The sequence below is a fragment of the Triplophysa dalaica genome, chromosome 25 (genome assembly GCF_015846415.1).
Source record: "Triplophysa dalaica isolate WHDGS20190420 chromosome 25, ASM1584641v1, whole genome shotgun sequence".
NCBI lineage: Eukaryota > Metazoa > Chordata > Actinopteri > Cypriniformes > Nemacheilidae > Triplophysa > Triplophysa dalaica.
The window spans coordinates 6,991,816-7,019,382 of record NC_079566.1 but is presented as its reverse complement, the minus strand read 5'-3'; the positions used below and the strand labels follow the sequence as shown (position 1 = coordinate 7,019,382).

Below are 27,567 nucleotides of genomic sequence, written 5' to 3'. Positions count from 1 at the left end.
AAGTCACATTCTACCAAACAACGAATGACAGTATTGGCTTGCGCTTCACCCCGCTCTGAGTATCCTGTGCCCGGATAGGCAGAATCAGAAAGGGACGAGCGGGCAGGAGGAGAGGAGGAGGTAGACAGGAAAAAACAAAGATGGCAGTGTAGATTGAGGGGGTCTATCGAAGAGACTCTGCATCAAACTGATCACTGTAAGGCTTTCTGGCGAATCCGGATCGCGTCGGAGTGGATCGGTTTTGTTCGGAATACGGACCGGAGCCAAGGAGCCCACTCGGGTCGCAAAGCGTCGCCGTGTGCGTGCTGTCACAGCGGATAACGGCAAACAACAGCCTGTTGTTTTGTCGAGGCATAGGAAAGCTGTTTTCTCTCGTTAGAGACTGAGAGCTGAAGCCAACCCGAGATCAATCCAGAAATCTCAAGAGCTTTATGTAGGGCAAACTGCAGTAAAACACAGATGACAATAATTGTCCTGCCCCGTAATCTTTTATCATTATAAACCCCATAATAATCTGGGTCTTGTTATCAAGGGATTGTTTACTACTGAATGCATTGTTGGCAGTCCAGATACACCATTGTCACAGACCAAATAGCTCGGGGGAAAACCTGGAAATTTCACACTGACAGTCAGCGAATCCTGTGCTAGACCAGCCCGAATATCCTGACTCGTTTTGGACCGGACTTGGATGTCTTCGATGGATGATAGGATGGAATTAGGCGTCGCGGCCGCTCCGGGCTCCTCGTCCTCGGGTCTGAGCGTCGGTCCTGTGGGGGGGGCCCTGGATGCGGGTCCTGGCAGCGCCGGACTGGTAGGTATTCAGGAGGAGCCTGTCGTGCGGAGAGACGTTTCTGGTTCCGAGGCCGACCCGGACGCACCGCCCAAGAAGCGCGTGAGACACCAGGAGGGAGAAGCGGGGAAGCTCGAGGAGCGGCTGTACTCTGTACTGTGCTGCACTGTGTGTCTGGACCTGCCTAAAGCTTCTGTGTACCAGGTAAAAAAATGTCATTATAGAGTTTGATGTAAATGTATATACAGAGTTCAATTGTGCAGGGCTTTGTCTCATCGGTGTGGCCCAAATGTCGCATTATCGTTTCACACCCACTATTGAAAATGACGTTTAACATTTTAATATTAAATATGTTCAGAATGATATTTTGGGAGTTAAGCTTATTTTTGTGTGTGCTTATTGTTCTTTTGTCTGTTTTTTTTTACACAATATCTGTCACTCACACTGCAGTTGACTAATAAAATGATGCTTTAACACACTTACATAACACATGAAAGTAGTTTTTGTCTGTTTTTTTACTTTTGAAGAGCTGGTTATATGTGTGTTTTTAAGTTTAAGGTGTTACAAACATGCTTTCGATAATACTGACCTGAGCAGCTGTTTTTTGCTTTCAAAGGCAAACATGACAATCAAGGTGGTCACATGTTCTGTTTAACCCAATCATTGCTGCTCACCCCTCCCCCAAATATGTGGCCCTTATAATACCTCTGGAGCCACAACCTACAAAACAGCTGTAAAGAAAATTCTTTTTACGTTTTCAGACACTTTGTTCCTAACATAAGTAGTTTAAGTCAGCCTCATCTTTTAGACATTTAATTCTTTATTATTAACTTTTAAGTGTATGACTTTTAGATGTTATGACTCCTCAAATGACAGGTCTGCATTGAAACCAGAGAGAAACAGTAAAGATGCCACAGAGCATGAAAATGACATTCAGACATTTTGTGTGTTTATTTTCTTGCGTTTCCCCCCCAAGTAAACACGGCTGTCATCTCACTAACCTTTAAAGTAGCATTCATGTGATTTATGCATAATGTGTCGCACCACATCAGAGCTAAAAGGCTGCAGTGTAATCCATTACTGAATCATGGGATGAAACTCATAAACAAAATATGTATCTTAAAACAAAACAAGCAAGTTAGGAAGAACTAAATCAAACAGCAGTTTACCTCCTGTCATATAGATCAGCTGGTGAACTAGTTAAAAATAATTCATTTAAACTTTCAAGTTAAAGTTAAGCTTAAACCCTGTCCAGGAAACCGCCCCATAATCGGTGTAAATCATTGTTTTTAATAGCTCATAATGATTTAGACCATAAAGTTTATGATTATACTGAAAAAATGTATGTACTTTACCTGTCATGACTGGCATATACATTTATTTATACACATGGCTTATTTTGCTATTTTAGATTCCCATTTACATTTAAGCATTTAGCAGATGCTTTAATCCAAAGCGATTTACAAGAATGAGGAAAAAAGGAAGCAATATATATCATAGTGAGGCAATAATAGTTGAAGTGTCATACCAGGTTTCAGAAGATTTATGGTGCAGCCTAAACTTAAATGTGTTATTTCCTTCAGTTGACTTACAAAGAATGACATTACAATGCCATTTTATAGACATTTGGTTGTTTTTCACTGAGTGTGATTTATTTTCATCATTACCTTTTTTGGCTTTTTCATTACCCCATCCTGACTAAGCAGCCCAAGTTTCTGACTTGGCAGGACTTGCTTTAACATGCTTTGCAGGATGCTTTCATTGTACTTCTCCAAACATAAAATTGTGATTTCTTTTACTATGGCTACTTTAATAGTGTCACTTTAAACTCAGACGTTACCTTAAAATGAAGGTTACAGTCATGTCTTTCATGAAACTACTCCTCAAAATCACTTGGGTTAAATGGGGAACTTCTATCCCGAGTTCTATAGCCAGAACAATACATATTCTCAGAGAGATTCTTTCGCTTTAAGGTCCAGTGTATGCAATTTCGTGGCATCTAGCGGAGATGTTGCAAATTGCAACCAACGGGTCACTCAACCCCTCAATATGATGGCTGACACAGCACCAACGTGTCTTCACGTTTTCGCTTCTTTGCCAAAGGTTGAAACATATTTACGAAACGTGCTTTGTAGAACAGTCTGTTTGGGGCTACTCTAGAAACAACATGGCCACTTCCGTGCAAGGGGACCCGCGTTGTATGTAGACAGATATAGCATTTTGCTCACCATAAAAAGCCTGTGAAATGGTTTCAACCTTGCTCTCTGTGCTGTGAACTGAAGGTGTGTGCTCTCATTTCACAGTGTACAAACGGGCACCTGATGTGCGCAGGCTGTTTTATCCACCTGCTTGCTGACGCACGTCTCAAAGAAGAACAGGCCACGTGTCCTAACTGCCGCTGTGAGATCAGTAAGAGTCTGTGTTGCAGGAACCTGGCGGTGGAGAAAGCCGTGAGTGAACTGCCATCCGATTGCAGCTACTGCCTCAAACAGTTCCCTCGATCCGGCCTGGATCGCCATCAGACGGAAGAGTGCCAGGACAGGTACCGCTACACCAAAATACAAAAGAAACACAAGATTGAGTCAAATTCACTTAAACAAAAAACATGCGCTTTATTTCTAACCACACACTTTTCCATTGTAAACATGCCTCCTAAAAACCTAATCTATTAAAGTTTGTTTTATGATAAAATGTCAGCGTTGTGTACCTGGTGTAGTCAGTATTGCACTATTACAGAATTTTGCTTTGATGAGAAGCTTGTGTACTATTTCTTGTGATAATGAGACACAAGAAGGGATTGTGCACTGCAAATTGTGTTTTCGATGTTTGCCTCTGCTCTTGTTAATCGAGTGCATGCAGTGCATGCAAATAAACAAAATCAATAGTACAATTCATTCGTAGTAAATCCCCCAAATCTATTTCTAATCTAGTGACAAGTTGCTAGATTTACAGAAATTATATATGCTATACCATATCTAGATGATGGTGTTTGGTCAGTCATTTTCTTTCAATACGTCTTATTTGTTCTGGAAATAGAGTGACACAATGTAAGTACAAGCGGATTGGCTGCCCATGGCAGGGGCCTTTCCATGAGCTCAGCGCTCATGAGGCAGAGTGTTCCCACCCATCCAAGACTGGTATGGAGTTGATGGGTATATTGGACGAGATGGACCAGAGCCATCGCAGAGAGCTACAGCTCTACAACAGCATCTTTAGCCTGCTCTCCTTTGAGAAGATCGGCTTTACAGGTACACAAATAGATAGAAAAGCATGAATAAGTTAGTCATGAAAATATTTGAAGCCTTATGTGTAAGGTGTCAGTCAGAAGCCACTCCCTCTCATGAATATTGCGGAAACTCTTGCCCATTCTTTCTACACACATGGATTCGTTGTGACTACCAGTTGAACAACCGGTTGAAAACATACACAACAAGTATATAGAATGTGAGAATCTGCCCACCTGATAGGTGAAAAAGTTGAATACTATCAACAACTCTCATATGTTTAACTCCAGAGGTGCAGTTCCGGCCGTACCGCACCGATGACTTCATCACGCGGCTGTACTACGAGACGCCTCGCTTTACAGTGCTCAACCAAACCTGGGTTCTTAAGGCGCGTGTCAACGACTCCGAACGCAACCCCAACCTCTCCTGCAAGCGCACGCTGTCCTTCCAGCTTATTCTGAAGAGCAAAGTGAACTCTGCCCTGGAGTGCTCCTTCCTGCTGCTGAAAGGGCCATACGACGACGTGAAAATCAAACCCGTCATCCAGCACCACGTCTTCTCCAACGACGCCAACGAAACCGAGTACGCCCTGCTGCCCATCAGCGACAGCGTAGAGTGCAACAAGCTGCTGGCTGCCAAAAACATCAACCTCCGCCTTTTCATCTTTCAGATCCAGAAATAGAGGCGTGAGATGACGGGACGGAAGAAGCACATGGGAGAAGTGATTGGGAAGGCAAGCACCACTGAACCACAGATACCTCTAAAGGAGAAGGATACAAATATGGCCCATCAGAACTGCATTGTTTGTTTGTGTGCGAGTGTGTGTTTTTGCGGGTAAGCGTACAGACCCGAAAATCTGCCTTTTTCATCAACAAACCCACCCTATACTCTTGATGGCGGAGCAGGACAGGCCCGAATGGACAGGACAAAAGAGTCATTGACTGTGTTTGTGTGTGTTTCCTTGAGCCTGTTTGTGAGGATGCAAGTCATTTCAGACTGATCTTATATTTTGTTTGATTGATTGAATGGGGGAGTGTGGTTGGGACAAAAGGTAAATGCAGAGGTGTCAGAGGTGTAATGCAACCTATCATGCAGGCAATGTTAAACTGTGTTTGTGTGTATGTCCCGCTCGAAACCGTTCTCAAAGCTTCTCCACACAGACACTGCAGCACAGAGGCTGCAACTGCTTTAAGTGTATTTTTGAATGTGAAGGTAGCCATTTTCATTGGTGAAACAGTAACAGTTAGGCTGGATAAAATGTCTGCCAATCCCAGAAGATGCGATTTTGCATGGTTTTAGTTTTACTTTTTATGTGCACTTTGAAATGCACACTTTTAGTTGAGTAGCAATCGTAAACCTGTAATCTTAACTTAAGTTTGACTTTATTAACACGTTTATTTAAGAATCTGTGAACTTTGCCTTTATTCCTTCTGTGAATAGTCATCATCATTAACAAAGGCCATGTGTTCTCTTCAGGCCCCCAGTTTGTCAGCACAGTTGCACCGCGTCTGCATCGGACGCAACCGGCGCAACGCGACACTACAAACGGCTTGTTCTAATGGGATTGTCAGATCCACGCCGCATCCAGTGTGGACAGAATTTTAAATTATTATAGGTTCTAATGCATTTGTCGTGTCGCATCGCGCCGCGTCTAGTGTAGACACAGTGTTGCATTTCCCACGCATTGTGATGTCATACTACCTTAAGCTAAATCATAGATTATATTTATTTTTAATTATTTATTTAACTTGCATTTATTCGCTAACATAGAGTCTACACAGTCACAACAGCAAAACTGGAAACTGGATTGCTACTATTACAGACCCTTTCAATCCCTTATGAGAATGAATTAACCATGGTTTTATTATAGTAAGGGGCGGTTTCCCTGACAGGGATGAGCTTAAGACAGGAGTAGGCCTCAGTTAAATTAGGATATTTAAAGTGAAAATAAAAATTCTGTCAACATTTACTCACCATCTTGTCATTTCAAACCTGTATTACTTTTATTCTTTCACAGAACACAAAAGAAGATCATTTTGAAAATCTTGTAAACTGGACCCCATTCACTAGGGTTGATTTGTGTCCATACAATAGAAATTAATGGGGTCCAGTGCTGTTCATTTGCTGTTCATTTAACTTTCTTCAAAATATCTTCTTTTGTGTTCTGCGGAAGTAAGAAAGTAAAATTTAAAATGACAAAATGAGTAAATGATGATCGCATTTTCATTTTAAGTCATTTAAAAAAAACATTCTTTACAAAAAACATCATGCATCTCGAGACAAAGCAATCGCACTGACACACACTGCCCGTCAAAAAAAAGTCACACACTCAAATAATTTGTTGGACCGCTTTTAGCTTTGATTACGTCACACATTCGCCGTGGCATCGTTTCGATAAGCTTCTACAAGTCACAATATTCAGAGTTCCATTCATTTTTCGCCAAGATCTTGTATTGAGGTGATTCTTAATGGGGTTATGGTCTGGACTCTGTGGTGGCCAATCCATGTGTGAAAATGATGTCTCATGCTCCCTGAACCACTCTTTCACAATTTGAGCCTGATGAGATTGTCAATATGCCCGTGCCATCAGGGAAGAAAAAATCCATTGTTGGAATAACCCGGTCAATCAGTATATTCATGTAAGTCAGCTGACCTAATTTTTTGGGCACATAACGCAGCTGGATCTAGACCTGACCAACTGCAGCAACACCAGGTCATAACTTTTGTTTGAACGGGCAGTGTATTTTAGGATATGTCAGTGCAAGTTGTTTTCGATCAAGACACTCTGCGACTAGTCTGCCCCTTAAAGTGTCTGGCAGATTTGTTATAATTTTACTACAAGTACCATGGTTAAATTTAAGTTAATGGTGTGAGACCATAGTAAATTTGTGGTTACTGTAGTTAAACCATGGTCAATGAATCATCCCTATAGACGCACACATGATCTTTCTTTTAATAAAAATGCACATGCACACACAATCTCACAAGCTGGGGGTACAAAAGAGCCAATTGAATATTTGGATATCTAGTGAACTCGGCTGTGACCTAACACTTTAGACATACTTGAAACAAACAACAGATCAACAAAGTTGCTTTTGCAGAAACTGTCACGTCTGGAGTTTAGTTTCAAACTGTTTCTGCATTTAAAAGCTTTTAAATCTCACATGACACTCTGGCTGTATATGTGCCTTTCTATTAAAGCTCATTTAAACTTGTGTCTCTGCATTCTGTATGTTTCTTTCAGTTTAAAAAAGGTTTGTTTTTTCAGCGTTCTTCTCTGAAAGAAAAACTTGTTATAAAACAGTTTGCTCTGGTTTTTGATTCGGATTGGTTGTGCTAATATTCTTGGACACATTCGAAATGTTTGTCTCTATGTGGTTGTGTAGTTAATGTTGTTCGATTTCAAAGCTTCATATAACACGTAAGGTAAACTAAACACATGTAATGCTTAGTGCTGTAACATAGGCCTACTCACGCTCCTTCATATATCTTTTAAAATCATTTATTTAAACACAAATATTTAATGGTATGCCTACAATACATACATACATACATACAGCACGTCAACTAATCATGACCGCCTATACATGTGTGGAAAACAAAAAGCAAGTCCATCTGGTAGGATCATATATATTTAAGAAACATCACCGCTGTAAATTCCTGTCAAACGTAATAATAACGTTTTGTGAAAGGGTTCTTTTAATATAATTTTGTGTGAAGTTAATTTCAATCAAGTAATAGCCTATAGACTTTTATAAACAAGATAAATATAGTATCATAAAATATCTATATATACTGTATCTTACGTGCCAAGCAAAAACACAAGTGATAATGTAAATAGTATAAATTATGATCTAACTCCTATCATAGCACATACGTAAAATCTGATCCAACGTGTGACAAAAAAAGGCAGAATCTGAAAGATGCTATCAGACTCGGGTGCTACAGACTGTGTGGGACATTATTTTGCTGCTACTGTAAATACTGTAAAAAGAGTTTGTTTGGCTTTTAATGTCAACCCGTGATCAGGTGAATACATAGTTTCTTTCAGTACCAGCACTGGTTCTGATTCATGTTACAGCCATTTTTGCAGCTACTTGTCTGGTAGGAGACCCCCAACATGTTGAGTGATGGAGGTGGAGAGGGGGCCAAAGAGTTGCAGTACACTTGAACTCCAGCAGGGGGCATCAAACACTGTGTCTGTCCACCGTGCCCTGACACCAGCATTGTAGATGGATAAGACTGCTGTTGTTGCTGCTGTTGCTGTACCTTATTAGAACCAAGAGAACATATATTTATCATATGATATCTAAAAAGTATATTTATATAGTACAGAACACTTAATTGACTAAGCTGTATATAAATGGATGCGCTGGAACTGGAGTCTCCACATACCTGATACGAGGATACAGATGGGTAAGGTCCCATAATGCCTTGCTGCGTTTGGGGTAGAATCTGACTTCCTAATGTGCCGGGGCAGCCTTGTTGGTTAGATATAGTCATAGGCGAATATCCTGACAAGAGAGATGTTGTCAATTAATAGTGAGATTGTATTTTTACTATCATGACTAATGATGACTTATGAACTCACAATCATTAAAAGCCTAAATTTTACAATGTCAAATTATACACATTTATAAAATTATATACAAAACTTACATTAAATTTACATTTATATATTTACAAGCGTTTTTTTCACTGATAACAGACAGGCTTAAACTGTTTGGTATTTCAGGGGTGATGTGAATAGCAGAAGAAGAGACCGCTTCACTGTGAGACCACTAGCACCATCTCTTACAGTGTAACGGCTCCCTCTCCTACTATTGTTACTGTTATATCAATGCATGAAGGACTTGAAAAGTTTCATGTGTACCTGTTTGTGCGTTGTAACTGGCTGCACCGTATTGTTGAGATGCACTGGGACATTGAATAGGGTAACTGTATACTGAAACCTAAGAGGGAGAACAGAGTTAACTCGTAATTAGATGTACGACACTGTAATCTCATTTGCTGGCCATTGTATTGGTTTTTGGATATCAACATGTTAACGTGTGTTAATGGAGTTGAAAATATTAAACAAGCCATTTTTATATGGCATTTATGTATTGTAACAATACCTGATTGCTTTGCTGACCGAGGGTCTGAGGGGGCGGGACTGTGGGTGTTGCCAGTGCCATAGCAGGGCTCATGTAACTGTCTGAATGATGAGATGGAACATAACCGTGATGAGGGGGAGGATAGCTGTGTGTGGGCGGAGCCCCTTGCATGTAGTAGGAGGTCATTTCTGGAACATCTCCCGAAGACTGCCGACTCAAGGTCATGTGACCGAACTTAGAGGTGATGTCTTCCCTCTGAAAACCACAAATATGCTTTCAATGACATACCCTGGTAAATACACCACTTCGCAAGATGTAAATACTGGTCCAGAAGCACTTCTGGTTTCGGTTTTTATCTATTAATTTCTTTTATATTTTATTTTGTATTTTCAATGGTATGTACTGTATATACTGGATTTATTGCATACTTCAACAAATGATAAAATATCTTTGCAAATAACTAAACCATATAGTATTAAAAAAAGCCACACTTGTATATTACTTACAGTCTGTTCTATTGGATGTTGCTGAGAGGTAGAAACATTTAACTGCTGGGGGTACGACATAGAAGAGTACTGAACCTAATTTAGAAGAGGACAGGCGGTAAATCTGCATCCAAATATTTCACCTGTACTTGTATTGCATTAATCATTGTGTTTCAATGTAGTTTACACATATTTAATAGATAAATTTATACTATCTACAGCATGTAACATACTAAATTTAAATGTATGCTACTGTAAAGATACCCACAGTCTAAACGCTATTAATCGATGCAACCGAAAATAAATACCATCTTAAAAACAAAATCATTTAGTATTCCTGTACTTGTACTGTCTGTTATATACCTGTGTGACACCATGGCTTGCTATTGGCTGCTGCTGGGGTAGAGGGGGTGGGGCTTGGGACTGCATCTGCCCACTGATTGGCTTCTGACTTACAGGTGGGTTGTAAACAGCTGGAGTTCCATCAGGATTCAGGAATGGCTGCCCTAAAACACAGATAAGAGAAATGACTGTGGTCTTACGTTTTGAGTTAATATTTAAATCCATAATGCATGTCTAGGTTCTGTGTGTGTTTTCAAGTGTGTGTATACCTGTGTGTGGGTTTAATAAAATACTCCCAGGAGGTATCGATGACTCAGCAGGCACGATGACATAAGCAGGGCTGGTGTTGGGTGCAGTGTAGCACAACGCTGACTCAGATACTATTTGATTAATCAGACAAGGTAACAACAGATCAGACATCGACATTGTGTGGTTGTACTTTTGGTAACTAGATTGACATGGACATGAGGGGCGTTGTTTTTGCACCTTGTTTGCACAGTTTGGAGCTGCTGTCTGAGTGTGTGTGTGTAGATTTAGATGTCCATGTCGGGCTGTCAGAATCTGTGCTGCTCCAAGGTCGAGGGTCATTCCAATGAGATTCCAGCTCAAAACTGCTCTGCCTGCTACCAGACAGCCGACCGGAACCATCCCTGTTACCCCTGCAAAAATAAATTCATAGGTTTATTTTTTTGTAAAAAAAAAAAAAAAATTCATGAACCATATTTAAAGTATTGTATAAAAATTGGTACCTTATTAAAAGGGGTCATTTAACATGGCTAAATCAAATATTTTCATTTGGTTTAGATGTCAAGCAATGTGTATACATGATTTGAGGTTCAAAGACGCTGTATTTTCCACATAACGTGCACGTTTGTATCGCCTCTTCGCCCCACCACAGAAAAACATGCATTGGCGCATATGACCCCTTTAACTTACTTGGATTTGTTAAAGGGGTCATGTGGCGTGAACACATGTTTTTCTTTGTCTTTGGTGTGTTATAAGTTGTCGATGCATATATTAGACACGTAAAATTGCAAAAATCTAAGTGTCGGAACAAAAGATGCATTCTATCTAAAAGCGAATGCTCACCCAGACCTGCCTACAACACCTCGTGTAACCACAGCCCCACAACACCACATCAGTTCGTGGTAGGAGTTGACTAAGACCACCCAAATCTATATGCAAGTGAGGTGGGCGTACATGTCAGTACAATTGCTATGGAACCTAAATTTCCAAATATGGTAAGAGGCGTTATAGTACCGCCACACGCTTTCAGTATTCGACCGATCACTACGCACTGGTTAACTGGCCAATCATAGCACACCTCTGAGCTTTGTTAAAATGAGCTTTGTTAAAAACCTGCGGGTTTCAGAGAGGCGGGGCAAAGAGGAGATACAAACATGCATGGTATGTGGAAAATACAGCGTTTTTGAACCTTAAATCGTGTATACACTTTGCTTTACATATAAAACAAACGATATTATTCGTTTTAGCCGTGTCATACGACCCCTTTAAAATGCAATCAAAAATAATATCCTTGACTTTTTTAAGATTAAAAGCATTAGTGGTTTTCACCTAAAGAGTTGTCTCCTTTTCTGGGTCTCATTGAGATTGATGTTATCCTCTAGGCCTCTGCATGCATGAAAGAAAAAACAAGATGTATTATAAAAAAATCAAAGTACAGTTTTACATTAACACGGGATTACGCCATGTCTTAAAGTGATTTAAGAGGTGGTCGAAACACACACAATTTTTAAATAAACATATTTACCTGGTCTCAATATAAACACTCTGTGAAAGGCAAGTGGACTGAAACAAAGATACCAAAATCAGAGACTGATCCTTTATTGTACTACTGTGTGTGTGTGTATTTTCATGAGTGTCTTCTCACGTCATGGGAGAATATGCGATCTCTAGCTCTCTGATATTCTTCCTCTCTCTCCTCTATTGACCTGCTCCTCATCTGTTCTTTAAGCGATGGAACTCTCAACTATAAAAACAACCCCAAACATCAGAGCTAATAGAAAAATCACTTTAGTCTCTGTTGTAGTATTGTGATCTTCATACCTGACTGTCTTCTTTTTCCTGACTGCTGTCTCTTTTTAGTATTGATCTTCTTTCCTCTGTCTTATCCTCCTGAACGTGTTCACCAAATCGATGTTCTGGTCTGAAATAGAATGGGACAGTTAGCTGTGCCACATTTCGTCCTCCTCACCAGAAGAAGTCAAAATAAATGAATACATTATTACTCCAAATTAAATATCTAGCTCAATATCTTCTATCAACTGAACTTAAAAGGAAACTTCTAGCCCCGTCGATTCATAAATGCACATACACCTAAAACACACACATACATCCTGGAATTGCTGGTTTTGTTGATGATAACCGATTTTCCACTGTGATCCACATTGTGTTCCAGACCAAAATAAGCCGCAACCCTGTGAACCAGCATCCTGTGATACGAGGACATCTGAGGGAACTTTTTGTAGGAACTACAGAGACCAAAGACACACATTATATATGATTTGAGAAATAGATGCTATTTCTAGACTGTGAGAGACATGCGTGGACATTTACCTGTTGTCGGTCATGAAGTCTATCATGTCTTGTTCCAGTTTTAAGAGCATCAGTCTGTCCCTAAAAGCCAGACAATTATCAGAGCGAGTCTGAATGAACTGAGGATAGTAATGTGTACTTTTATTTTAAAATGCACATAATGTACCCATTAGTCTGTAAAATAGCTCTGATTTGAGCAAAATTATTTTTGATACCGCTATTGTCAGATTTAAACGAATGATTCGAGATAAACTTTGTTTTTTGTGCTTACTGTCTTTTACCATTCAAGAAGATGCCTATTACTTATATAAAAAAAGCTGAACGATGGCATTACCAGAATGGTTCTTTTACTCACCGGGGGCTGCTATTCAAACTATTGATTAAAAATTCCTCCAGATCAATACCTGTGGAGTCTGTATACTCCACACTAGGCTCTAAAGGATATAAACACGGATAGAATAACGTTTTCCACATGAAAAAGAATTGAAAGTATGGAAGTGTGTGCAAATCATTCACTGAGTTAAATCACCTTTGGATAAACTTGGTTTCTTGGAAGTGATGCCCTCTTTGCTCTTTTCCTCTCCCTCTTGTTCATACTCAGGACTGTCACCATGGTTACTAGATGTAGTTGTTTTGCTCTCTTTCTCCTAAGCCCAGACATAACACAGTCCCTTCACCATAATTTACTTATATATGTATTATATGATGTAGCGGTCCGACCTGCCAGATTATGTTGAATGTAAATGGTTTAGAGTAATTCTTACCCTGCTGTTCTCCTCATTGGGTACAGGCTCATCGCATACTGCGGTACTCCGAACCAGCTTCCCTTTGGCCTGTAATATACATAAATTGAATTACCAAATTCACATCACACATGCAGGAGAGGATGCTTCTTCCCATAGAAGAGAGCAGTACACGTACAGTACAATACTGTACAAAATGTTCAGGACCACAAAACATCAAGTATCTAAACAATAATTTCCATTTTATTCTAAAAATCGGTATTTAAATGCAAAACTTGAAACATTACATTTCAATACAAACTATTCAAAAGACTACTACAATGTATTCGGTGGAATATAAAGGATGCTATTTTCCCTTAGGAAATACAGCAGAAGGGTAGTTATCTTGATTCTGTAGTGACTGTAAGTGCTATTCATTGAATCAGTGAATCAAAACTACAGGGTGAAAAGTGCAAGTATGCTATTTTTAAACCATTTGGACTCGCTCCCAGACTGTCTGAGAGCTGTTGATGTGATTTATATATTGGAGTTGGATAACTTTATACTATCGAGGGAGTGAGTTCAATGTTTACTAATGGCATCTCGACATAACTGCTGCAGTTAAGAAGCCAACGGAGAAAGACAAAAATATGTTAAAGTACAAAATTCTGCAGGGACCTCTATCATATACTGTATTCTTTATTAACGGGTAAATAAGATAAATGTCCACATGGATGTTTTAATGACTCGATTCAATTGTAACCCTACCTTCAGATTCTTTTGAAGCTGTCCATGTTTGCCATCTATGTTTTGCTGCAAAAAAAGATTAAAATAATTATTTATACAAAAAAAGAAGAGGAAAAGAATAAGTCTGTAAGGTTTTGAAACGGCATTATCACCTGGCTGTTGTTATGACAGTTCTCTGTTTCCATAGTACAACTTGGTGGCGGAGTTTCCGCCTTTATATTGTATTCTGGGAAATTTAAGGATTCCACCTCAGACATCTTGAAATTTGGAGATTCAGTCATAATAATCCAACATATTCCCTTATGACCATCCAAGCCTACTACCAAGATGTCTTTCCTCCGCTTCTCAAACCTCCTTCTCTGCTACCAGAACAGATGTCTGGAAATATTCTGGAGTACAAAAATATCTGACACAAAACAGAACAAACAATAGATTTGTACATTTCTTTACTAAGAGTAATATAGAGGATTGGTTCAAATCTTTCTGCATACATTTCTTGCAAGTGATGACCATCAGTATTATATAACCACATTTATGCGATTACGTTTCATACCAAGTGACAGTCATAAAGAAATTATTTCATATTTCATTCAATCAAAAACTAATACAGCATGTTTCTTTCAAAACCTCCTTAAGATGCCATTTTGTTTCTCTTTGGAATTATATTTATCTATTGGAGTAGAGACAATATTTGAATCTTATACTAAATACTTATTTTTAATTTTGGTTTATCTAGCAAAGAAATGTATATTGTTACTTTGGTCATCCCCCCCCCCCATGTACATTCTTTCAAAATTTGGATGTCTCAAATATCTTTGTTACCCTCGAAAATCTCACATTTGATATTCATAAAAAATCTGATGATTTTTGGCAGATATGGACACTTCTGTGGCACTACATTTTATTATGTATTTATTTTATTTTCCTGCCCGTATTACTTCCTTACTGTTTTGTATAGTTTCCCCCCTTTTACTTTCTTTTCTCACTGCACCATTGATGCTGCACTTGTATTTTGCTAGACATTGGAGTAACCGATGCATAAAAAAACGAATTCTGTTGGCTACAGCAGCACTTCTTATTTTATGTGTTCTGAAAGGATCACAGACAGCAGGGAAAATAATGCAAATAAAACATACAAATGAAAATAATGCATATAAGCATACATCCTCGCATATAACCTCAATAAACAGGTTTAATTTTTTAATTTACTCATAATAGAATTTACAAACTCACACATCATTTAGTAATTTAGAAGACGCTTCTATCCAAAGCGACTTACAATTAAGTTAACCAGCTCCAATTGACAAAATGTGAAATGCTCTCTCATTTGTAAATCACTTTTGATAAAAAGTTTCTGCTAATGAATACATTTAAATAATTTGCAGAGACCACTAGTTTCCAGGAACACATCAAGTACCCTACATATGCGTGTAGGTGCTCAGAAGTGACGAGTCAGCTTGCAAGCAAGGATATGGATGTATATACAGCATTATGTGCATCTCCTTTCATTGCAGTGGCAGGTGCAGTAAATCCTATTCTCAGAATGAAGACTCCCTGAATGGAGGGCAGACATACACGCAAGCTCTGTTTGGACAGAATGTATCCTTCATTTTTTATGTCATCACTCTTATCAGGTTATGACTCGTCTTCATGTCTGACCACTGACTCACTTTGACCAGTGTTAAGATGTTACACACCCACAAAGATGCCGGAGTTATTGGCATCATCAAGGTCTTATCTTGGTTAACAAATAGGTGGCCTTAAAGTGAATGCAGATATGACAGAGATCTCATAACTCAGCTACAAGCCGGAGCACATTGGTATTGTTTTGCTGTCATTAACCCAGCCCTTACAAAAATGTACTAGGTGTAGAAATCCACCGATCAAAAATCAATCAAACTTTAATAGTTATATGTTTATTTGTTCCTATAGCTACTAATTTTTAGTCTCTAATACTACTAACGCAACAACAACATAACAGCAACTTTGACATGTTGGCGAACATCGTGGTTACCATGGCAATTCTTGGTAAGGGCAATGCGTAAAGGGCTTGTATAAAAGTTGCACGCACATGCACTGAATGGCGCACGGCAGAACGAGCGTAATTAAGATCTTCGTGTAAAGATCCATTCTGTCTGGCAGGATGAAGGTGCAGCCGATGGGTTCGGTTTCGAGCACTCGCATTCCGTGCTCAGTCTGGCACGAGTTATATTTGGAGCGGCTGTTTGGGGACTTCAGGCTGCTGTCAGTGACGCACACGGGGACGGTGCAGCAGCAGCTGTGGTTTCTAAAAAGGAACCCAGATCTTGCGCTACCATTCTTTAGTCGCTAACAGACACTGATCCCAAATCTGTGTTAACAACGGGGTCCATCTTCTTAGAAATTGCGTAAATATTTGGATTGTGAGCTTCTAACAAACTGCTCCAAGTATCAAATGCACTGGAAGCTTCTAAGACAAATTTCTTGTACACACTTGGCAATAAAGCTCGTTCTGAAATGTATGTTCTGATTTTAACAAGTTATGGATATAATAATAATGACTATAACAATATGTAGGCTATGAAACATGTGTTCTTATAAGGCAAAGTGATGTAGATCTGAGACGCACAATAAATAAATACTATTGTTTAATAAGGTTAACAGTAATGTTTAAACCTCTTACACGAAAGCACAGATTAAAACACATATTTGGCAAAAAAAATCAAATTCAGATAAAAAAGCATGCGAGGTAAACGATTTTGCTTACCTGTGGATAACACGACAGCGGAATAAAAGAGCAGAAATCGTTAGAAAGGTTTAAAACAGGCGGTTAAGCGTGTCGAGCATCTTCTGTTTCTGACAGCAGAGCGCGCACAGACTCACGCCACGCGCTTTCAACACAGTTAATTAAATACGCGCGTGCACGCGTCCGCTCAGCCTCTTCCTGACACTCACGCGCAAGCTCAAAAATAAACATCAGCGTGAGGGGATAAACAAAAAATGCCAGAGGGAAATTTCAAGTGGATTAGACGAAATGGCAAAATTAAACAATGGATATTACAAACGGTGCGATTTAAATTGTATTTTTTTATCTGTAGAAATTATGTTTCCATGCAGAGTACATTTTGTAAGTGCAGTATTCATTTATACAATTGCTTAACAGGTAAAATACTTGTCAGCATCTAAGAAACTAGTTTTATCTACAGATAGAACATATAAACACGTGAACTTGTGGAAGTGCGCACCAGAGAAGCCACCAAAAACTGTAATGAGCACCTGTTAGATAAAACGCAACACACACATGAGATGCATATACCACAACAACACCTCTACATCTTCACAGTGTCTCTCTTTCTGCCATATGGCTTTGCCGTTTCGCAGAAACAGAGATATTTACCTCCTCTTGAAAAAAAGCTTTCTAAAAGACACCCGAAACACACTGAGAGGAGTCCTTATGCTCAAGCACACAATAATAAACTCACCGGTATGGCATAAAAGGATCATTTTCCTCGTTTCTCGAGGTTTGTTAAAACTAAACCTTAACATGATGGCAGAGTTAACGGTATTATTTAAAAGTGATAATTTGGGGCCTCTGTTTAAGCTGACACAATGTAACATATCCCTCTTACACACACGTTTGATGTGTTTGGGCTTCGTATTTATTTTGTGTGGGCTGGTGCCAAGAGCAGCTGCTACTGTGGATATTAAAGGATATGATGTCTTCTATAGATATGCTTATGATTATACACATTTTTTATATATGCAATGTAAACAGCCATGTTGAAATGCGAGTGGAGCATATAAGATGTACCTTAATAAGAAATAACTGTTTAGTATAACCTATTACATTAATGTAGATACACATACATACACTTGTTCATACTGTTCCAGTATGTCTGGCTGCACTTAGAAATCAATCGAGGCCAAAGCTAGGACATCAAAGCATTCTACTTAACTTTATAGACACAAACACGCAAATAGACCTCTCTCATGACGCTTTCTCCTACTCGTGTATCACGAGGCTCAACATCTCCAGGGGTCAAAAAACAATAAGGATAAATTGATTTGGCATAGAGTCAACAATGCAGCAAGTGTCCGTCCTTTTTGAAGACATTTATATAGGTGGAGTGTACACACACGCACCTGTCTCCCTCAATAAATCTCTCAATAACGGCGTAGAGCTTTACCCTTAAAGTAAACAATTATGCATGGAATTTCGCACCTGTTGTTTCATCAGAACTGTTTGGGAAATAAAGCATTGACAGGAACTGAGCTTTCACCAGGCTGACCATGCATACGATGGGTTGTCTCGATGGATCATAGGTCAGTGGTGCAAACTGGGGGCCACAAGATGGAATCAGGGGGGTTTTGTGGCATTTTATGAAATATAGAAATGGATTATACATTTTATGCAATCAAACGTTAGAATAATAATATCACCAGACTAAATAATTGATGTTTCAGCATTGTAGGCTATAACTGAATATGTTTTTGGTTTAAAAATGTAAGTTAACAAGTCTTGGGGGGAGGAGGGAGCAAAGCAATGCATCCTATGCAAAGGGGGCCTAACAATGAAAATGTTTGAGAACCACTGTCCTAAGTCATTTACTCACTCTTTTATGTCATGAAAAATATGTAGGATTTATTTTGCGGAACACAAGTTATATCTTGAAGAATGTTGGCAACCAAACAACATCAGTTCCCATTGACTTCACTTGTTTTGAGACAGTCAAAATATCTTATGTCATCCACAGAAGAAAGAGTGATATTAATGTTTTGAACTATTTGATGGTGATTCAATAATGACCGAATTTTCATTTTCATGTGCCCAAAAAGCCTTCACAGATGGAAACACAAACTAGACAGTGAAACAACAATGGATATATATTCATGGATTGTGTTATGATCTTAAGAAAACATCCTTACATAACCAAAGCACTTTCATAGCTCAGTAAATACATTCTCCCATGCAAATGCTGAAACCCAATGCACCTCCATCTGTATCCATGGAGACTGGGTTTCACACCACAAAAATAGCATTGTGATAATTATCCCATAGGCACACTTGAGTTCACGTGTGGAGACAACTCAGATTTACAGACATGCTCCCATCTATTAATCTCAACTCTATCTGCTCAGCTGTTGGCTCTGGCACTGGATGAATGCAGTAACGGCGTGAAGAGTCATTGACAATGACCAAAAATGCTGAAACGATGCTCTTTAACACCCACACAGTACCATGCGCAGAGATGAAATAAAGACACAGCCTTTAATATCAGCCAGGTTTTAATCACATGAAAACAAAAGAAACACAAATATGAATGTTTTTAGTGACACATCCGTCTGTTTAACTATTCGTTTTCCTAGGAGATGATTGTAGACTGAACATAAGGAGGTATAACCATACAACAGGGGTTACTATAAGACAGTTTTCTCCCAGCAATTAAATGATCATCATCAAGGTAAGAAATCAATTACAGCTCCTGCATTAGATTATATGTCAGTATTCATTACAAAAATAAGATATAAGCAGTGCCAGGCAGACAGCCAGCAGCTTCACTTTGGGCTAGTGTGTGTGTGTGTGTGTGTGTGAAAGATCAAATCTTCCCCGTGCACACCTGCTCTGTGAACCCTTGCTTTAAAACTCCACCCATCAGACAGGAAGTGGGCCAATACTCTAAGCTCTGCACAGAAAAGCCATACGTTAAATACAGAGTGTGCGTGCAGGGGTGTTAATGTGTAAGTGCAAAAGAAGGAGTGCTAGTATACAGGAATGAGTGTAGATGTAGTAGAGTTGCTATCTGGGGGTAACTGCTCTACTATTGGGGGTAATAGGGTTGCTGTGGTGGTTGTTGTGGATAGGGGTAGGGCTGCTGCGCAGGAGGTCCTCCGGGGTATCCAGCCTGCCCCTGGGCTTGATAGGGCATGTAGGGCATATTAAACTGCCCATATGCGTAGGGGTTATAGGTCACTGGCATCTGGTAATACCTAGGAAGAGCAAAATTAACAATTACATTGAAAATCGTTTCTTTGTAATTTGTTTGTACATAGGTCAATAACAATTGTGACTGTATTTATTTACCCCGGGCAGCCTTGATAAGAGGGATAGGGTGGTCCTTGAGCCTGTGAGGGTCCGGTGGGTGCGACAGGTGGGGGATTAGTATAAGGGGCCATTGGAGCGTTTACTGGAACTGACGTGCTGGCCGCATGTGTGGGGATGTTTGGGGGTGGCGGCCTAGCTGGCGGCTGAGGTTTACCCTGAGGCTGCTGAGGATTCTTCAACAGAAAAAAGGAAGATTATTTTGTTTTACATGATATATTTTCTCTCATTGAAGAGTCTGTTGCACACTCACAAACACAGTCCTAGGTGCAGGGCTAGGGGTGCTTGAGGCAGGTGCAGGGGTGTTGGACTGGTAAGACGGGACGTTGAATGATGGAGCGCTTGGCTCACGTGCAATGCTTTGCTGCAGCTCCCTGTCAATCAAATACGGTTACTTAATAGTAGCCAATCACAGACCTTCTTTACACAAAAGTAGAGCTGACTAAAAACAACACTGAAGTACATACTTGAGCAGTTCATCTCTCTCGGTTTTGCGGGCGAAAACGATGTCGCTGCATTTATTTTGAAACTTCAGCAAGATTTCTGTCAGATCATTGTAGAACTACAAAAAGTAGGAAACATGAGTGAGTGACATCCTACATTGCATCATGTGTCCAGAACTAATATTAAAACATGTGATATTACCTTGGTGCCCTCTCTGATATTGGAGCTGATCTCTATGTAGCTATCGTGGGCCGAGGCAAGCTTCTTCAACACATCTTCTCTGTTATTAGCCTCAGAGTTAGACTGTTTAAGTGCTGAGAACTCTTGATGGGACACCTTGATGAGATAGACACACAGAGACGGGTTGAACAATTTAGAATAAAAGATTTCAAAGTAGCTTAGCGAGGAGTCAAATAAAACATGACTTGTACCTGTGTCTGTGACAGCAACTCCTCCTGTCTGCGTAAATTATTCTGGACGCGTTGTGTGTGAGAACCGTAGCGAGTATCCAGCTCACCGGACGTCAGGACTTCCTCATTAATGGCTCCATCTTGAGCAAGTGCGGTCAGGAACTTCGTAGTCATGTCAAAGGTCACTGACTTAATCTCTCCTTCCATCACTTCCCTTTCTCTCTTCACCTCATCCAGCTGTGCCAGCTGAGCTCTTAGCACGTTCACCACCTAAAAACAGAACAACACGTTTATTACTTATTGGTTTGTTCATATTATGACATTTAGATAGCCGAGTTTGCGTGTCTCACCTCACTGCCCTGCAGAGTTTTGGCCGGGTTGGCTGATGGTATGGCAGCACTGAGCTCACTCTCTGACTTGCAGAGCAATGCGATCATTTCGCAATGTGCATTGTAACGCTCTTTCACCACCTGATCGGCCTGCACCGCCTTATCCAGTATATTGCTAAAGTTAGTTCCCTCTGCAAAGGATAAAACAAGCGATAGGTTAAACGCGTGTAACCTGGCCGTGAATTTGATGTAGTAACCTGGTGTGAATGTACCTGCTCTGAGTGGTTTATAAAGATCTCCAGATGGTGTTCTACTCCAGCGCTGGTTAAATTTGGCTCGGAGTTCATTGTCTGTTGTTTCCTCACCATCTAACATCCTGAAGGACTATGACAACACACAACAGTTTTGTTAATGATACAAATTGGCACAAAGTGATCCCCTAACGTCCGAGACCACTAGAAAAAAATACTAGTAAACATGCATTCGGTTCAAAGGTATTATTTATATATTCATCATCTATAAAATTTTAAAATTATTCAGACACCAGATATCATCTTTCAATTTTTGTACTAGTGGCTGGCTGTAGGATACTGTAGTTCATTTATGCAAGTAACGACAGCAAAATAAAGAAAACTGGGATATACCCAAAAATTCTTCACACAGTGGACAAACAATAAAAGACACAAGAAGTTTGGGACAAATTATTCAGACACTTTGACCTGACCATGTTTTGCTTGAGTGTTCTTGTCTTTAATTGCTAATGCAACCTTTTGACATCACAAAACAAAGCATTGCTTTGTAATACGTTGCTCTAAATTGGTATTATTTAATTGTGTACATAAATGTAACAGCTGACAGCTATGCAACCTAATCCATTACATACCTTTCTATCAAAGTTATCTGACATAATCAAGGTGAATTTGTTCTGAGTTTTTGTCATATTTTATTACCATTTTGTAAACTATAGCAAATAAACTGTGATAATGTGAGAAATGTTGAAGGTGTCTGAATAAATTTTGGTTTTGGACTGTATAATGATCACTAAGAAAATAACACATTTCAGAATGTCTTTATGTTTGGTTTGTTCTTATTTATCGTCAGTGACCTGAGGCATGTGAGCTGGCATAAGCCTCATAAAACCCTGATGGCCCATGTTATCAAAGCATGGTTTGACAATGATCCAGCAGCATAAGGCATTAACATGATAAAATGTCACAATTTTGTTTAGTTTTTATATATTTTGATTTTTGTCATAAATTTACATCGCCCGATCTGAATAAAAAACAGATCTCAAATATGGAATCTTTTGGATCCTACTATAAAAACACCAAACAGGCAGTGAATGTGCGTATCACCTCATCCAGGATCTCACGGTTTCTCGTCAGAAGCTCAGGCAGATCTTTAATAAGCTGCTCGATGCTCTGTAATCCACCCTGCTGAACTACAGCACGACTCTTCTCCAGGATGGACTGAGGGACTGCTTCTCCTGACAGATCCTCTAGCGCAGCTGGTAGATTCAGGGATGCCAACACCCTGACCGATCAGAATCGAACTATTACCACTTCAGCTACCAATCAAAACTATTATCCATGGCAAAACTGATTTCATTAAATCCACATTATATTTGAGAAAAACATGTTGCGTAATCTGACAATGATGCAATGCAAAGACATTTTAAAGCAGATAGTACACACAGAAATGAACAATGAACTTCAGGTTGTTTCATGTTTCATGCATTTTTATAACACAAACACTGACCCGTTGCAGAGATTTGTTGCTTCTCTCATGCTGCCAATAAGTCTGTTCACTGTGTCAGCCTTCCTGGAATTGGCTGTGCTGACTGACTGCTGCACTGCCATAGGCACCATCTTCTCGAACAAATCTAAGCACATGCACAAAATCATACAATACAATAAATAATGCAATCCACTGCATCTAATTAGATGTTTTTAACCGAAAAGACCCCAAACAACTAATTATGCATCATTCTGACCTGTGAACTTCTGGCTGAGAGGTGTCTGAACTGCAGTTGCTTTGACGAGAGATGCTTTGCCGATGTGCTCCAGGTCTTTGACCTCTGGCACGCGGTCGTGGTATATGAAATCGTTGTCTTTCTTTGCAGCTGTTAGCGCACGGTTGATCTTATCTGACAGATCCTTCACATTAACATATTCATCGTATCGGGAAGCCGCAGTCTTAACCAGCTCCGTGGCATGCTGCAAGACACGCATGAGAAATTCCAAAACGAAAAACGTCAAAATTCCCCTAATGAAGCTCACAAATAAAAAAACTAAACGAGTTAACAACAGACCGAAAGTAAACAGCCTGTCACCCGTAGACAAACACACCTGCAGCCGTGCGATCTCCTCTCCAAATTTTTTCTTCTGATTGGCCAAGGTTGACTGGTGGAGCTCGGCGGTAGCCTGCATCATACAGTGCTTGGCGGCGAGGACAGGAAGCACTTCCTGGAAATAAAAATACTGACCAGGGAGAACCACAGCAATCACAAACACCACGGCAAACACGAACCAACACCACGGGCAACCACACACGAGCACAGACACACAGCACAGGGCGCAGGAAGAGAAAACAGAACAGCAAATCAGCACGCATCCTTCAGCAAACCCCAAACAAATCCTCACACAACGCTCATGCAGCGTTCACACGCGGATTAGTAGGAGAAACAAAGGTTGGAGTTTTGAAAGTCTCTGTCTGCGTATGAGGGGGACGCCTCGCAGCCATACAACTATCTAAGAGCCCGTTTAGAACTGGTAACAAGACTGTAAATGAAGAGTAAAAAATCTAAACACGCGGTTTAAACACGCGTGGATTTGAACTCTCCAATCAGGAGATACTTTTTAATCAAAAGTTATTTTGACTCCCATATCACTACATCAGATACAATGACTATCACCTGATCCGGTCAACCGAGATGAATCTTGATACCAGGCGTAAACAAGGCCAAAAAACTTATGACACACACATTCAGACAACCCAACAGTGACTGCTTCATGCAGCATATGTGTGGATCTTTAAGAATCTCTAGTGACCCCTAGTGGATCACCTCCCTACTTACAAACTGGTGCATTAGACATGTGTATTGGCAGCTACACATACCTTAGGTAGATTCTCTTTGTACTGACACTGCTTAAAAGCATCGCCGTAGTAATCTGCAGCCTGATTCGCAAGTTTAGCAATGATGGCGTCCTTCATTTTATCTGTAAGACAAAGTCGGTCCCATGATCCAATTGAAATAAAATTGTGTCGATTGAGCATACATGTGAACACACACGCACCAGCAGTGGCTTTGAGAACGAAGACCTCCTGTGCTTGGCTGAGCATGATCTGACTGAGTGTGCCCACCGTCTCGGGGGAAATGTCCATTGTGGGTTCTCGATTGAGTGCAGAAAGCACTGTATCCTTTATGTGAGCGAATACACCACTCGCCAGCTAGAGACATACAAAATCCTTGTTAAAGGTTGTGACACCTTTATTAGAGGAGTAAAAGATCGAAGGTCAAATTTGAACCTGGTAGAACTTGGCAGCAGCCTTCAGTCCTTCGTCATTGTCCAGATTCTGCTCAGCAGCAATCTGACTAGCCAGCGCACCCACATTAAACAATACGCAAGTCTTCTCGTAGCCAATACTTGCCAAGGCTGAAACACAAACATACAGATCACATGACCGGTTAGCGTAGTTTGTGTTCTTCAGAATACAAAGGGTTACGACAAGAAAGAAATGTATATATTTTATTTTTGTAGACAACAGGTAGTTAGATGCTAATTTTTCAGAAAGATTTCGCAAGTGTGCTGATGTAGTTAGAAACACATATTAAATGCTTTTATGACTCACCAAGCTTGACTGAGCCACCAAACAGAGATCCTTTATCAAACGCATCTCTCCATGTGAATGTCAGGCATAGCTGGAACATAAAAAAACAAGTAAATTGGCTTATATTTTTCTATACTTATTATTGTCATAATATAAATGATTATGAATTAACCATAGGTCTGGGATTTTATAAATATTACCTCTGTAAAAGGAAATTTGGGTTCGATTGAGCAGAGCTGATCATAATATCTAGAAAAGAGAAGAGACAAATAATAATGAATATTCTTAAGAGAAAAACTTAAAGCTTCAACCTATAAAGACAACCAATTATTTCAGCATTACAACAATAATCATGTGACTGTCAGTTTGACACAATAACCGACGGACAGAAGTTGCTCAACCTCCATGATAGACATTCTGGCCCATGTTGTGTATTCCTTGACTATTACGGTCTCTATCGATTATGAATATGTCATGACTGTTGACTCAAGGGGGAATGCCACTGAAGGGTGTGCCCGAGGGGCTTATCGTCACACAAACCCAACACTGGTCTACCTAGAAGCCACAAAGTAGGCCATTGATCTTGACCATTCAGCATGGTTACAAAGAGCGACAACCACACAAAAAGCATATTGCTATAGCAACGCATGGCTTGTTGACTTTCCAGATGGTATACAGCCTCATGCGCTCAAATTGGCTACATGAAACCACATATGATAAGATCAACACAACTATGATTTAGGAAGTGCATATACTTTATAGAACCATTGATTTAGTTTTTAACGTAATTACATTTCTGTTTCGTCTGCTGTTTCTTCCTTACCACTTACAACATGTACATTTGTTATATTGGAGAAAACAAGTCTATTTTGACAACTCCACATCTTAACATTTTATTATAAGCCAGAAAAAGATCTAAATAACCAAATTATGTAGTAAAAGCATGCGCCAACTAAGATTTTGTTTGAACAATCTAAGACAGATAAGGGATTTAGGGGCAAAATGACGTACCAAAGGCACAACTCAGATTTTGTTTAACAAATGACCTGAGCATTTCCTTAACCAGTCTAATAGCAAATGATTGAACGCTAGTCTTCACACATACACAACAATAAAGCATGCTGCACAAATAAATAAAGCATGTGCTTTCAAATACCTCCCGAAAGACGTCACTCAAATCAGACGCATTCACCTCCCTTTATATAAATGACGTCATGGAATGGAGACTCGGGAAAGAGACTAAATGTTCAAAAACGTATTAATATATAAACAACGTACAAACATTTTATTTTTTTATCCCGACGTATAACGGTAGTTGTAGTTGTAGTTAGTTGTCAAAATATGTATCATTGACATACACTGAAAGTTTGACGCGTTGAATTAAGAGAACACACCTGAGCCAAACCAGGAAGCCGGATGACGTATAATTTATTCTATCCTGAATAATACGGCACTATAACAATATACAATATACGAATCCGTAATACACATTAATTCTGTACGACAATCCTTTCATTTGTTAATTAAACTGTGGATTTTATACCACCCCCATTTGCTTCTGAGGGTGAAATTTACGTCATGTCGAAACTTCCTAACATACACGAAAAACAAGCACACGCTACACACAGGCAATTCATACACATATAATTCGTTAAGTACACTGACACCGTGACTATCAGGAGCGTTAATGCAGCACAAATATCCCACAGAAACTTTGTAAGTAAGTTGTCCTGTCAGACTCACCGCAGCAGGATTTCCAGCGAGCTCTCGTGTTTGTCCAGCGGCCTTCCAAGAGCACTTTTACGGAGCTTGTTGACCTCCTCTACGGCACGAAGATACTCCGCCTGGTCCTCACCAGGTGGATACGTGGCCCCTACAAATTTAGACAGCGGTTTCACCAAGTCGACCTCCGAGGACTTCTTTAACGGCACAGAAATAAACGTCGCCATTTGGGCCCACAGTTACAGCGCAGATCTAGCGGAGAATTGAGAACACTGCAGACAGACAAAAACAAAGACTGTGCACTTCCTGGATCTTTTTGGTGCGTCATCGCGTCACATGTACCTGTACACATGTACGCATGCGCACTCGGGAGCCCTGTATATGACGTTATACAAGCCTTTGATGAACTGCATACATTTCTCCCACGAGTTTTACGGCACACATATGAAAATATTAAATTTGAGCAGATTCTATATATGATCTTTCAATATATATACAGTATAAATACACATATATTAAAAAGTCAAAATAATCCATTTAAAAAATAGATTAATTCTTTTAATACTACATTTATTCTATATTAATATTATTTGTGTCTAAAAAAACATTGAATACCTTTAAATTAAATGATTTTAAGATCATGAAATATAATAGAACTTTACTATTTAAGAACAATGAAATACAGTTCAGCAGCCCTTCTGGATTACTGGTGAACAATTATAGAAAACCCCAATAATTCAGTTATAAGAAATAGAAATAAAATACATACAGTTAAATGTAAGAGCTGCCA

The 27,567-nt window shown here is 39.6% G+C and overlaps 3 protein-coding genes across 4 annotated transcripts; 1 reads left to right on the top strand and 2 right to left on the bottom strand.

Moving 5' to 3' along the window:
• The first annotated feature begins 50 nt into the window (after positions 1-50).
• zftraf1 (zinc finger TRAF-type containing 1) lies at positions 51-7,229 on the top strand. Its single transcript, XM_056741428.1, has 4 exons — positions 51-994; positions 3,094-3,332; positions 3,827-4,038; positions 4,305-7,229. Exons 1-4 carry the CDS (start codon positions 689-691, stop codon positions 4,694-4,696), a joined length of 1,149 nt encoding a protein of 382 aa, XP_056597406.1. The 5' UTR covers positions 51-688; the 3' UTR covers positions 4,697-7,229.
• A 271-nt stretch (positions 7,230-7,500) lies between these two features.
• Positions 7,501-16,824, bottom strand: arpp21 (cAMP-regulated phosphoprotein, 21). The gene is made up of 20 exons (XM_056741492.1): positions 16,709-16,824; positions 14,115-14,368; positions 13,984-14,028; positions 13,258-13,326; positions 13,023-13,140; positions 12,849-12,927; positions 12,515-12,574; positions 12,292-12,429; positions 12,005-12,104; positions 11,829-11,927; positions 11,709-11,746; positions 11,513-11,569; positions 10,424-10,596; positions 10,207-10,317; positions 9,959-10,101; positions 9,617-9,691; positions 9,132-9,365; positions 8,888-8,966; positions 8,410-8,528; positions 7,501-8,283 (listed from the first exon to the last, which is right to left on the bottom strand). Exons 2-20 carry the CDS (start codon positions 14,241-14,243, stop codon positions 8,062-8,064), a joined length of 2,088 nt encoding a protein of 695 aa, XP_056597470.1. The 5' UTR covers positions 14,244-14,368; positions 16,709-16,824; the 3' UTR covers positions 7,501-8,061.
• Positions 16,825-19,209: 2,385 nt separating this feature from the next.
• On the bottom strand, positions 19,210-27,088 carry pdcd6ip (programmed cell death 6 interacting protein). Of its 2 annotated transcripts, none has more exons than XM_056741920.1 (18): positions 26,799-27,088; positions 25,256-25,304; positions 25,077-25,146; positions 24,753-24,880; positions 24,521-24,674; positions 24,342-24,442; positions 23,573-23,704; positions 23,218-23,440; positions 22,983-23,106; positions 22,580-22,757; positions 21,497-21,608; positions 21,246-21,415; positions 20,917-21,165; positions 20,687-20,821; positions 20,509-20,603; positions 20,295-20,415; positions 20,024-20,217; positions 19,210-19,929 (listed from the first exon to the last, which is right to left on the bottom strand). In XM_056741920.1, exons 1-18 carry the CDS (start codon positions 27,002-27,004, stop codon positions 19,761-19,763), a joined length of 2,610 nt encoding a protein of 869 aa, XP_056597898.1. In that variant the 5' UTR covers positions 27,005-27,088; the 3' UTR covers positions 19,210-19,760. The 2 variants fall into 2 exon arrangements, with proteins under 2 accessions (XP_056597898.1, XP_056597899.1); XM_056741921.1 differs by having other exon boundaries at positions 23,573-23,689.
• Between the last annotated feature and the right edge of the window lie 479 nt (positions 27,089-27,567).